This window comes from Schistocerca serialis, chromosome 3 (genome assembly GCF_023864345.2).
Source record: "Schistocerca serialis cubense isolate TAMUIC-IGC-003099 chromosome 3, iqSchSeri2.2, whole genome shotgun sequence".
Lineage (NCBI taxonomy): Eukaryota > Metazoa > Arthropoda > Insecta > Orthoptera > Acrididae > Schistocerca > Schistocerca serialis.
The window spans coordinates 405176222-405189452 of record NC_064640.1 but is presented as its reverse complement, the minus strand read 5'-3'; the positions used below and the strand labels follow the sequence as shown (position 1 = coordinate 405189452).

At 37.7% G+C, this 13231-nt stretch overlaps 1 protein-coding gene across 3 annotated transcripts in view; it reads left to right on the top strand.

Moving 5' to 3' along the window:
- The window catches only part of LOC126470261 (dual specificity protein phosphatase CDC14AB-like), a 242951-nt gene that overhangs the window by 153023 nt on the left and 76697 nt on the right, over positions 1–13231 (top strand). For all 3 annotated transcript variants that reach the window (XM_050097992.1, XM_050097993.1, XM_050097991.1), the window contains exon 9: positions 9628–9858. In XM_050097992.1, coding sequence (XP_049953949.1) covers positions 9628–9858 — 231 coding nt within the window. The remainder of the gene's footprint in view (positions 1–9627; positions 9859–13231) is intronic.

The following is a 13231-nucleotide window of genomic DNA, read 5'->3' as shown; positions in this document are numbered from 1 at the left end:
TCAGTACAGTTTTTCAATATGAATGAACATTATAAATCAGAATTTTGTAGAGCTAGCAGTTTCAGTGTTTATTTTAGAACAAAACAGTGAAAATTTCAAGGCTCTAGCTTCAAAACTAATGATTTAGATTCAAATTCTGTAAAAGCTTGCATACTTTAGTTACATCTTAATGGTCCTCGGAAATACAATTAGCCTAAAACTTTAAACGGTGATAACTGAGAAACTACTTGTTAGAACTGTATGAAACTGTGAATATATCATTGTCTTTATGTATACAATTCAAATATAAATTTTCATAAACATCTGTGACAGGTGGGTGTAGGGCCTTGGATAACTTAGTATGGAATGACCCAGAGTTGAAAACAGTAAGTTGCCAGGTCTGGATAGAATCCGAATTTGGTTTTACAGAGCATACCCCATGCCATTGGCAGCTGTACTCGGCTTGCATTTATCACTAACCTCTCACCCAGCACAAAGCCCCAAGTGGCTGCCGGCCGGTGTGGCCGTACAGTTCTAGGTGCTTCAGTCTGGAACCGCGAGACCCCTACGGTCGCAGGTTCGAATCCTGCCTTGGGCATGGATGTGTGTAATGTCCTTAGGTTAGTTGGGTTTAAGTGGTTCTAAGTTCTAGGGGACTGATGACCTCAGATGTTAAGTCCCATAGTGCTCAGAGCCATTTGAACAAGCACAAGTAACACATATGTATATCAATGGTAAAAGGACATACCCAAAAAATTACAGATTAGTGTTGTTAACATCAGTTTCCTGGAGCATTCTTGAGCATATTCTTAGGTAGAAACTAAAAAACTTCTGCCCACAAGTCAAAATTGTTTTAGAAAGCTTGCTTGAGTGAAACTCAGCTTGCCCTGTTCTTACACAATATCCTGTGAACTGTGGATGAAGGACAAGAGGCAGATTCCATATTCCTTGATTTCCAAAAAGTGTTGGACACAGTCCCCCATTGTAGACTTTCATTGAACGTTCAAGCATGCCAAGTAATTGTCAGATATGTGAGTAGCTAGAAGACTTCTTAAGTAACAGAATGCAGTATGTTGTCCTGGATGGCAAGAGTTCATTAGAGACACTGCTAATGTTAGGAGTACCCTGTCTGTGGAAGTATTGATAGGACCGCTCTTGCTCCCTATATCCATAAACAGTCTAACGGAGAAGGTGAGCAGCGATCTGTGACAGTTTGTTGATGGCATTGTAGCGTACAAGAATGTGTCATCATTGAGTGACAAGGAGGATACGCAATGACTTAAACAGAATTTCTGTTTGTGTGATGAGTGTCCGCTTGCTCTAAGTGTGGAACAGTGTAAGCTAATGCGGATTAGTAGCAAAAACAATTTTGGATTGTTTAAGTGTGGAAGTAGCGATATATTTCTCAATAGTCATGTCGATTAAATATCTAGGCGTAATGTTGCAAAACGATATGATGTGGAACAAGCACATAAGACCAGTAGTAGGGAATGTGAATGGTCGACTTGTGTTTATTGGGAGATGTCGAAGAAAGCCTAACTCATCTGTGAAGAAGATTGTGTGCAGTACACAAGTGCGACCCATTCTTGAGTTCTGCTCAAGTATTTGGGACCCCCACAGTGCTGCTATATTTGTTGTGAGCAGGTTTCATCAACACACCAGTATTATAGAAATACTGCATGAGCTGGAGTCGGAGTCTATGGAGGGAAAATGATTTTCTTTTTTGTAGAAAAACTGTTGATGAAGTTAAGACAGACTGCAGAATGATTGTACTGCCAGGAGCACACACTCTTTGACACAAAATCTGGCCAGCATGTGGCTGCCACAGAGTCTAAATCAATGCTGACTGTGTCATGGGCCAAATAACATAGCCACAAAAGTCTGGCTGTTTGTACAATCTGACATCACTGTAGGCTGTGGCAGTTTCTGGAGGAAGTCTTGTCGTTTATTTGAGCTGTTCTGCCATGTCGAATGGTAAACTGCGTGTCATCTGAATTCAACATCTGGTGGTCATGAACATTCATTACCTAAATTTTTATAGCACATTTTTCATCTGAATACTGAAACCGTGTGTGAAATGGTAGCACAGCTACAATGTATTTCACTTTCAGACTCAATGATAATGACAGTTCTATCCAGTAACATTTTGATGAAAGATTTCTTGACAGACTGTCTGCCGGAGAACACTGTATGTCGTATTTCTCCAGGACCCATGAGCTGGTAACTAGTGGCTTTGGCCAGCCGGAGTGGCTGAGCAGTTCTAGGCGCTACAGTCTGGAACCACATGACCGCAGGTTCGAATCCTGCCTCGGGCATGGATGTGTGTGATGTCCTTAGGTTAGTTAGGTTTAAGTAATTCTAAGTTCTAGGGGACTGATGGCCTCAGAAGTTAAGTCCCATAGTGCTCAGAGCCATTTGAACCATTTTAATGGCTTTGGTAGCGGCGCTGCATTCCTTCAGCTTTTGTTGAAAGCGCCAGCTACTGCTCATTGCTCTCGATGGTATGCTTTACTGTTATTGAGTGACACTCCACAAATAAGTCTACGATTTGCATTTCATGCTTGGTAGCAATGGAGGCAGATGCCATGTTTTAATATAGTGGTTATTGTATTATGCTATAATCCAATCAGATTACCTGACAGCATTGTTTAATGTTGTTATCAGTGTTGTATGTTTCATTTCTTTTCCGTTTAGAAGTGATCCTTCATGCAATTTTGTCGTCAGTAAGTCAAATGTTTTCATGAAAACACAGTAACGATGATGTAATGTGTTTTACTGGCTTTGTGTGATTTCTTACGGAAAATGTGTGCAATAAACTGTGTGAATACCTTGCTGTGCACATTCTGTAACAACGCAGGCACACTGCACATTTTAAAGTCCATGTATGGATTCATGGAAGACTTAACAGTGATCAAAAGTGATATTTGAGGTATTCAGTTAAATTTAAACAGACAGAATTGCTGTGATGTGCAGCTACCCAGAAGGAATGGAAGTTGTTAATGCCAGTGTCAGGAACTGTATTCATCCATGTGTTCACTTCATTAGTATTCCCCTGACATATGGGCTCTACATGATGAAAAATAATTCAAATTTCTGTTGTTGATGGTCAGGTTAAAGTTCTTCAGAGAAGTTTGTATTGTGATGCAGATTGGTATTCGTAAAGTGGAAGTCTATGACAATTAACACAACTTACCGAGGTGAGCTTGTGAGAAGATTTAATGTGTAAAGGCTTTCTTCAGTTTTTGTTACAGAATTTCTTTTAGCCATTTGCAGTTTCATTGAATGAAACAGAAAATAACAACATTGAGTTCACTTGTTCGCAGTGCGATTAGAACTGACAGCTCACACAGCCTTTGCATCACGTGACATGTGCAGAACCATTGAGTAAATGAGATGCTGCTTGGATCAGTCTCTCTCATCACAGTATTGGTTGCTGAGTGTCATAATGCAACATTAAAAATAAGAACACCTGTTTGTGAATTACAATGTTCCTGGGTTCCAAAAATTAAATTTTGTGTCTCGGTATCCCATCTCACATGAGGATTAAGTCGCATAAGTCATCAAAATGAAAAGAGAATCTAAATGAATTTAGCTGAACAATTGCTGTATTACAGGGTTGCCAAATATTTGCAACGATGTTGTCAATCCCCAGCTGTGCTAGGGGCAGCTATGTGGGGAAATGCTTGTCATGCTCATCTTACACAGACTTTCAGAGGGGAGGCACAAGTGTGTTTGATCTTTATGTAGCATTATTTTTGGATACTCTATAATGTTGCAGTTTAGGTTATTTATATTTAAGGTATTCAATTAGATTTACTCTAGAATTGGTCATCTTTGAAGTTTTCGGTTGTGGAAGAGGTCTGTTAACACTGATGTTACTTAATTTCAGTGCAGGGACAACAAAGGTTGTGGTATTAGTTTCTGCTCACGCAGAATATGGCATGTGAAATACTGAAATATATAATTTTCCAACATGATTAAAATTTTCCCAATATACATTGACAGTTTGAAATGAAGGCATATTTCAGGGAAATAAAAAGTAATTGAAAATCAACCTCACTCCACACATCACAAAACAATAATGTATCAAACACTTTGAACCTCAAAATCCGTGTGCAGTCATTAGCCACATAAAAATAGATTTTCGTGACTACCACAAGAATGCAGAAGTATAATGGTGGGGATGGAAGCAACCAGAAATACAGTTACCTAATTGTTCAGTGCCACCCTGTAATCAGTTAATTTGAGGATTCAGAAAAGAAGAAACTAAAAATTATGTGCCTTATCTGGGCAAAAAAATTAAACTGTTGTGGGCAATGTGCAATTCAGCACCCTCATATGTTTTTCACCTTATGATTTATACACATAATGCGAACTAACTAGCGTACTTATTGCTTTCATAATTTTCTCCTCTTGTTTGGTTCCTAAGTGATGAAAAGAATCCAAATCCATGTTACTGATGATTCATTTGAGGTACTGGGTACTGCCAGAAGGCTTACAAATTGTATTAGAAATCAAAAGTCACAAGGGAAAAACACACTTGATACAGGCAGTTCCCATGTTAGTTTACATAACCGTACAAATAAAAGCAAGTGAAAACTATGATTTATCCATTGTCATAACTCATTCGAGAAGCAGCAGAACAAAATGATTGAATATAGTCTTCCGTTTGTGGTTGTAACACTATAACCAGCAGTTGAGCCAGTGATAAACCATGGGCAGGGTTGCAAATTTGTAGCTACCTGTAGATGTGGAGTAATATACAGCGACGCAAATTTATTTGTTATCAGTGTGTTAAATCAGAAATTATTGCAGAGTTCTGATGCATCATCAACCTCCTGTTGTTATCTTCTCTTATTGGGCATTTCCTTTTGCCCTGAGACACAGATAAATGTGTGTGTTATGTGTGGTGAAATATCCAACATTCCATTCTTCCAGATTCACTGGTCATGTTCATTGGTACCAAATAGTGACTGGAAAGCTCTTGTGAGTGAACAAATCACGGCAATTGTAGTAACAATAATAAACTAATAATGAATGAAGTTTATTGCATTACAAAAGAAGGCTGATAATTAAAAAGAAAACAGGCTGATTGCTCAGTTGATGCTGTGATTTTCTTAACATTTTCTTAATGAATTCCATTGTGGCTATTTGCAGAGTAAAATGAGAAGACTGAAGCAGTGCACAAAGGTAGACCGACGAGATCGATCTGAGCCCCCAACTACACTTGCTGTAGATTGCAAGGCAAACATGGTGCCACAAAGCAGATAGACACTGTTTTGTTTAGCTGTCTGCCATTGCTCTGATGGTAATTAATATAGCCATTTCACAACATTAAATAGAAAATGAATTGAAATGTAAGTGTGGAATGATCTTTTTTAGGTCGAGAAATGAAATTTATGATCTTAATGTCATATAAATGTGATGACTATTCAGATTACTTCATTGGCATGAAAAGGGAATATTCTAAAAATTTAGCAAGATCAAACAGCACCAATCCCGAAAGTGGGTGAACAGTCACAAGGTGTCAAACATCATTAGCAGTGTTGTCATGTCTTGACTGCACAAGGAGTATGAAGAACTTCCTGGACAGCTCACAACATCCTCACTGCTATGCACAGCCTGCTCCAACCATCACTCAGTGGAGCTGCACTACCATATGCCGATATAAGGCAAGACCTCAAAGTGACAGCATCTTCCGTCACTGAAACCTGTTTGGCTTGTGGTGAAACCTATTGTTACAGAACTGAAAATATGTACAAAATAACGCTGTATGCAGTGTCAAGAAACAGTAAGATTCTATGCACTGCTGACCACATACAGACTATATCTACATGTAGTCTTGTCATACACAACTAAAACATCAGGAATACCACCAAAATGTGGAGATATTACGAATAATAGAATAACACTTCAATGCCATCAAGTAATAAATCAAATTGTGGATTCACAAGGGAAAGATTGCCAGGGGACATATGACAGGGAAGGTTAAGGTTAATCACTTACTTCTTACAGTTAATAGCTCAATTAAAGTATTAGTGAAAGTAAGTGATGAGATTCAGGTTTTGCAGAAAAATTTGAACTGATTTTCAAAGCTGCTACCTTTTTAGAAAGTGAGCACTTCACATCTGTGCTGACAAGCCATTGCTGCAGTAAACACTCTCATTCCTATAATCATAACTGAGGTACACAGCATGCATTGTGAATGATGAGAGTGGGGATGGCTTATGTATGAAATGACCTCCTTGAAATCAAAAACGTTTACTAACTCAGTGTGATATCTTAAGTGGGAATTATTCAGAGTATTTTGTCGACATAACTAGAAATTGTAAATATAATGTTCTATACTTAATGTATTTTTCCCAGTGTATCAAGAAACCATATGATGAATAAATAAATACATACAAACCCATTGATAAAGTGGCCCACTACGATTATGATACTCTTCTTCATTTATGATGTACGAGTGAGGAAGAGATGCTCGTGAAAAGGTCATTGACGAAACATACAATGTCTTAAATAAAATTTGCTCACTTTTGAGAATAAAGATGACATTTCATTTGAAGTGTCTGTTGCTGGAGGTTCAGAATAGCAAATTAAGGCTTGTGAAATTGACTAACCAGGCTGTGAGAAAAGAGCACTCCCTTGTAGCATGTGGTTACCTTCCATGGTGAGAGGAACTACAAGTGGGGAATGCTTTTAGCATACCAGTTTGTGTGCTGCATTTTAACTAATGACTTTAAGTACTGAGTAGAGTTTATTTCTTGATTTGACAGAAAGCTTGCTGTCAATTTTAGGTGCTGATGGTACTAGTGTGGTGTTAATTTTAAATTTCTATGTGCCAGCATCATCCACATATATACACTGATGAGCCAAAACATTATGACCACTCCCACCCCCCAGCCCTTCCCCCATCCTACGAGATTTAATGCCGCCTGATGGTGTTGAGGGAATGTGATGTGGTAAGGAAGTAAAATACCGTATTTACTCGAATCTAAGCCGCACTTTTTTTCCGGTTTTTGTAATCCAAAAATCCGCCTGCGGCTTAGAATCGAGTGCAAAGCAAGCGGAAGTTCTTAAAAATGTCGGTGGGTGCCGCCACAACTTAGTTCTGCCGTCGAATATATGTAGCGCTACACAGGCATGCTTTGTAGGCACAAACATAAATACTGGCGCCAAAACCTCTGCGTCAGTAAATAAATTAAAAAAAAAAAAAAAAAAAAAAAAAAAAAAAAAAAAAAAAAAGGTGGAAGACAAGCTTTTTTCCTCCGCGCCGAGTTTTGACCACTGCATTTTCATACATTATCCAACGAAGTAAATACAAATTCCGTATTGTTCATCTTCGAATGTAGCGGCATTTCAATGTACTATGAAAACCCGACTGGCAAGAATGTTTAGAATGTTTGTCGATATGGCCAACTCTACGTTCTGAATTTTTTCCTATCTGTGAGAAGAGATGGTTGCTAGTAGGAACTTTTATAAATTGTGAATCACATGCAGTATTCTCGTCACCATAAGAATAATACGAATATAAACATTTTGCCATGTATTGTTTCGTGTTTGCTGCTATCTAATTTAAATCCTGTCTGCGTAATAAACCACCGAACATCTTCATCATACGCAGTCTATTATATGGTTCTTGTTGATCATTATCAAAGAAAGCAGCAGTGTAAGTAACAAGAAGTAGCAGTCTCTTGCCATTGTTTCGCTAATGAGACGATGAGACGATTTCCCCCCCCCCCCCCCCCCCCCCCCCTTAAAGCGGCGGTAGCGCGCACAAAAGCAAGCCATGCCGCGATCGGCGACAGGCCGTAAACACACAGTATCAGAGTACGACAAACAATGCATGACACAGTGCAGTAATGTATTTTCAGCGTAGAGTGACGTAAACACCTATAACAAAGAAAACTGCGCTTATCAGATCAAAGAAAAATAAGCAATCAATTCAAACCAGATGAAGCACGTGAAAAAGGAAGGGTACCCGTATAAATACGGACGGAGCGCCTGACGCATAGCAATGGCTACCTGGTAAAGCTTAACTGCTAAGCTTACGACTCAAACCAAACTACTGTAGCTGTATCGTCATTCATACAACCTAAATTGTCTCATATTACAGTGGACCAACTTCGTTTCGATTTGGAGATGCGGCCTAAAACTTTCCTCTCCCCTTGAATTTCGAGTCTCAAATTTCAGGTGTGGCTTAGAGTCGGGAAATTTTTTTTCCTTGATTTCGAGTCTCATTTTTCAGGTGCGGCTTAGATTCGAGTGCGGCTTAGACTCGAGTAAATACGGTAAGCATATCAAAGATGAATGGTAAATCAATCTAGTGATGATATTGGCAGCAAATGGGGAAATCCACTGATATAAATGATACTGTCAAAGAGCGTATGGCTGTGTCTTGATGCCTGGGGGTGAGGATCTGGGAAACAGCAAAGCTGGTAAGCCATTTGTGTCCTATTGTTGGTAGCATCAATGGAAAGTGGGTGACACCTGTGTGTTCCCTTCAAAAATGATTGCAATGAGCTCGGGATAATTGAGATTGTACTGTGAATCAGTGGAAATGTATCACCTGCTCAATGGGAACAGTACTATGCTATGGGGGACATTCATCTGGGCATCCAGGTGATCTGTGATAACAATTGAAGGTGGCATGACAGTGGTGGACTAGGTGAACATTAGTGGGGACCACCTGCACCCCCTTCATGCTTATCTTCCCCAAACACTGTCGGCATCTTCCAACAGGATAACTGTCCATGCTATAAGGGAAATTGTGCTACGTTGGTTTAAGGATCATAATATGATTTTGAAGAAAATGTCAGCAGCAATTGCCTTTTTTTTAAGAAAAGGAAAGAAAGAAAGAAAGAAAGGAAAAAACCATGACCGGTTTCAATCCCCAGGGCCATTACCTAGTGGCATGTGTCAGGTGTGTTCTCTCAGGACCAGTTGTCCCCTATCCACTCAAGATGCCTGGCATGTACCGCTAAATAATCATATTGGTGGCTGAAACCAGTTATGGTTTAAAATAAAAAGAAAAGTGCCGCTGGTGCCAGTATTTTCTTCAAAACTATTACCACAGTTGCAGAATCATCACCGACATGTTCCATGTGCTAGGCAAGAAATTATTAGTTAATGAACTCATGTTGATATCTTTACCACCAAATTCATCTAATCTGAACTTGATGGAATACATTTGGTATGCAGTCTGGTGCCAGCTACATACCCATAAGCCACTTCCTCATAATTTGTGGAAATTACGTGCCTTGTGTGTAGACATCTGATGCCACTTACTTCAGTTACCTGCCAAGGACTTTTAAAATCTATGTCATGCAAAACTGCTGCTATATTGTGTTCCAGTGGTGGACCAACATGGTATTAAGCAAGTGGTCATATTGGTTTGGCTCATTAGTGTCTATTTTTTCTTTGTGTTTGGACATTGCAAATAAAGTTATAAAATACCTAGAAATAAGAAATCAACTAACCTTAACTATAATGTTGACATTCTTGTCTAGTCCAAAAATGAAACTTTATTAAGGTGTCTCTTTGCCAAAACAGTATTGACCATTGTTTGTGTGTGTTTTGCAAAAATGAGTGTGCTTTGGTTTTCCATTGACTAACATACTGCATTATTATTTTGTTCATATTTTTCAGGGTATCCTCTCCATTCACCAGAGACATATTTTGCATACTTTCGTCAAAACAATGTGAGCACAGTTGTGAGATTGAATAAGAAAATTTATGATGCCTCTAGATTTACTGATGCCGGGTTTGAACACAAAGACCTATTTTTCATTGATGGAAGCACACCAAGTGATCAAATATTAAGGCAGTTTCTACACATCTCAGAGAATGCTTCCGGTGCTGTTGCTGTTCATTGCAAAGGTGTGTGCTGTGGAATGTTAGTGTAAATACTGTGTGGTTTGTGCAGCAATGTTTGTCATTGCATTTCAAAAGCACTTTTCAGAGATTTTGAGAAAGATTATTGTATTATTATTATTTCTTTACTTTCTCAGACGTTAAGTCTGGTTAAAAATGGAAAGTGACGCGGACCTTGATCAAGCGTCACTTCCTTTTAACAATACTGTATATGTTATATTGCATTTAGGAACTTTCGGGTAATTGAACATGTATCAATAACTACGGATTTCTGTAGTTGTATATATAAGTTTGGATGTAGCTGTATTGCATTGATGTACTGGTGGATATTGTGTGGTATGACTCCTGTAGTTGATAGTATAATTGGTATAATGTCAATTTTATCCTGATGTACATGTCCTTGACTTCCTCAGCCAGTTGAATGTATTTTTCAATTTTTTCTCCTGTTTTCTTTTGTATATTTGTTGTATTGGGTATGGATATTTCGATTAGTTGTGTTAATTTCTTCTTTTTATTGGTGAGTATGATGTCAGGTTTGTTATGTGGTGGTGTTTTATCTGTTATAATGGTTCTGTTCCAGTATAATTTGTATTCATCATTCTCCAGTACATTTTGTGGTGCATACTTGTATGTGGGAACATGTTGTTTTATTAGTTTATATTGTATGGCAAGTTGTTGGTGAATTATTTTTGCTACATTGTCATGTCTTCTGGGGTATTCTGTATTTGCTAATATTGTACATCTGCTTGTGATGTGATCTACTGTTTCTGTTTGTTGTTTGCAAAGTTTGCATTTATCTGTTGTGGTATTGGGATCTTTAATAATATGCTTGCTGTAATATCTGGTGTTTATTGTTTGATCCTGTATTGCAATCATGAATCCTTCCGTCTCACTGTATATATTGCCTTTTCTTAGCCGTGTGTTGGATGTGTCTTGATCGATTTGTGGCTGTGTTAGATGATACGGGTGCTTGCCATGTAGTGTTTTCTTTTTCCAATTTACTTTCTTCGTATCTGTTGATGTTATGTGATCTAAAGGGTTGTAGAAGTGGTTATGAAATTGCAGTGGTGTAGCCGATGTATTTATATGAGTGATTGCTTTGTGTATTTTGCTAGTTTCTGCTCGTTCTATAAAGAATTTTCTTAAATTGTCTACCTGTCCATAATGTAGGTTTTTTATATCGATAAACCCCTTCCTCCTTCCTTTCTGCTTAATGTGAATCTTTCTGTTGCTGAATGTATGTGATGTATTCTATATTTGTGGCATTGTGATCGTGTAAGTGTATTGAGTGCTTCTAGGTCTGTATTACTCCATTTCACTACTCCAAATGAGTAGGTCAATATTGGTATAGCATAAGTATTTATAGCTTTTGTCTTGTTTCTTGCTGTCAATTCTGTTTTCAGTATTTTTGTTAGTCTTTGTCTATATTTTTCTTTTAGTTCTTCTTTAATTTTTGTATTATCTATTCCTATTTTTTGTCTGTATCCTAGATATTATAGACATCTGTTTTTTCCATTGCTTCTATGCAGTCGCTGTGGTTATCCAATATGTAATCTTCTTGTTTAGTGTGTTTTCCCTTGACTATGCTATTTTTCTTAAATTTTTCTGTTCCAAAAACCATATTTATATCATTGCTGAATACTTCTGTTATCTTTAGTAATTGGTTGAGTTGTTGTTTTGTCGCTGCCAGTAGTTTTAGATCATCCATGTATAGCAAATGTGTGATTTTTTGTGGGTATGTTCCAGTAATATTGTATCCATAATTTGTATTATTTAGCATGTTGGATAGTGGGTTCAGAGCAAGACAGAACCAGAAAGGACTTAATGAGTATCCTTGGTATATTCCACGCTTAATCTATATTGGCTGTGATGTGATATTATTTGAATTTGTTTGGCTATTAAGTGTGGTTTTTTCCAATTTTTCATTACTATGTTTAGGAACTGTATCAATTTAGGATCTACTTTGTATATTTCGAATATTTGTAGTAACCATGAGTGGGGTACACTATCAAAAGCTTTTTGGTAATCAATGTATGTGTAGTGTAACGACCTTTGTTTAGTTTTAGCTTGATATGTCACCTCTGCATCTATTATCAGTTGCTCTTTACACCCTCGTGCTCCTTTGCAACAACCTTTTTGTTCTTCATTTATAATTTTGTTCTGTGTTGTATGTGTCACTAATTTCTGTGTAATGACTGAAGTTAATATTTTGTATATTGTTGGTAGGCATGTTATGGGGCGATATTTAGCTGGGTTTGCTGCGTCTGCTCGATCTTTAGGTTTCAGATAAGTTATTCCATGTGTAAGTGTATCAGGGAATGTGTATGGGTCTGCAATGTAACTGTTAAATAATTTAGTTAGATGTGAATGTGTTGAGGTGAACTTCTTTAGCCAGAAATTTGGTATTTTATCTTTTTCAGGGGCTTTCCAATTGTGAGTAGAATTAATTGCTTGGGTGACTTCATGTTGCAAAATTATCACTTCAGGCATTTGTGGTATCATCTTGTATGTGTCTGTTTCTGCTTGTATCCACCGTGCATGCCTGTTATGTTGTACCGGGTTTGACCTTATGTTGCTCCAGAAGTGTTCCATGTCTGTTATGTTTGGTGGATTGTCTATTTTAATGTGTGTGTTATCTATTGTCTGGTAAAATCTCTTTTGGTTTGTGTTGAATGTTTGGTTTTGTTTCCTTCTATTTTCACTTTTTTGTATGTTCTAAGTCGTTTGGCCAATGCTTGTAATTTCTGCTTCTTTTCATCTAATTGCTCTATCGCTTCTTGTTGTGAGATTTTACCTAACCTTTTTCTTTTTTTTCTGACGTTTCATTTCTTATAAATTGTGTTAGCTGTCCGATGTCTTTTCTCAGTTTTTCTATTCTGATCTGTAGCCTGTGTTGCCATGCTGGTTTTGTGGGTTCTGGTTTTGTGGGTTTCTTCTGTGTGTTGGTTGGTTCTGATCTCTGCCTATTAGTGTAGTGAGCGCTCCTATATAAACAAGTAGTTGTAACTCTTCCATAGTTGTGTTTTCATTTATTTTGTTGTGTGTGGTTGTGTTGATAGTTTTTATTGTTGTTTCGAGTTGTGGGTTATTTGGCGGTCTATGCAAGAATGGTCTAATGTCTGTATTTGTGTCTTTGTATTCTATATATGTCAGCTGAAATTTTTCTTCTATATCTAACGTGTGTGTCACTTTGTGTTCTATTTGTGCTTGTTCTGGTGGCTGTCTGAAGATTTCGTTTTCCTCTGATTGTTTGTTTGATGCGTGTTGTTCTTTGTTTGTTTGCTCTGGGATGTTTAAGTCCATTACTGTATCTTCTTCTTCTTCTTCTTCTTCTTCTTCTTCTTCTTCTTCTGATTGCACATTATTTTGTTCCAGTATC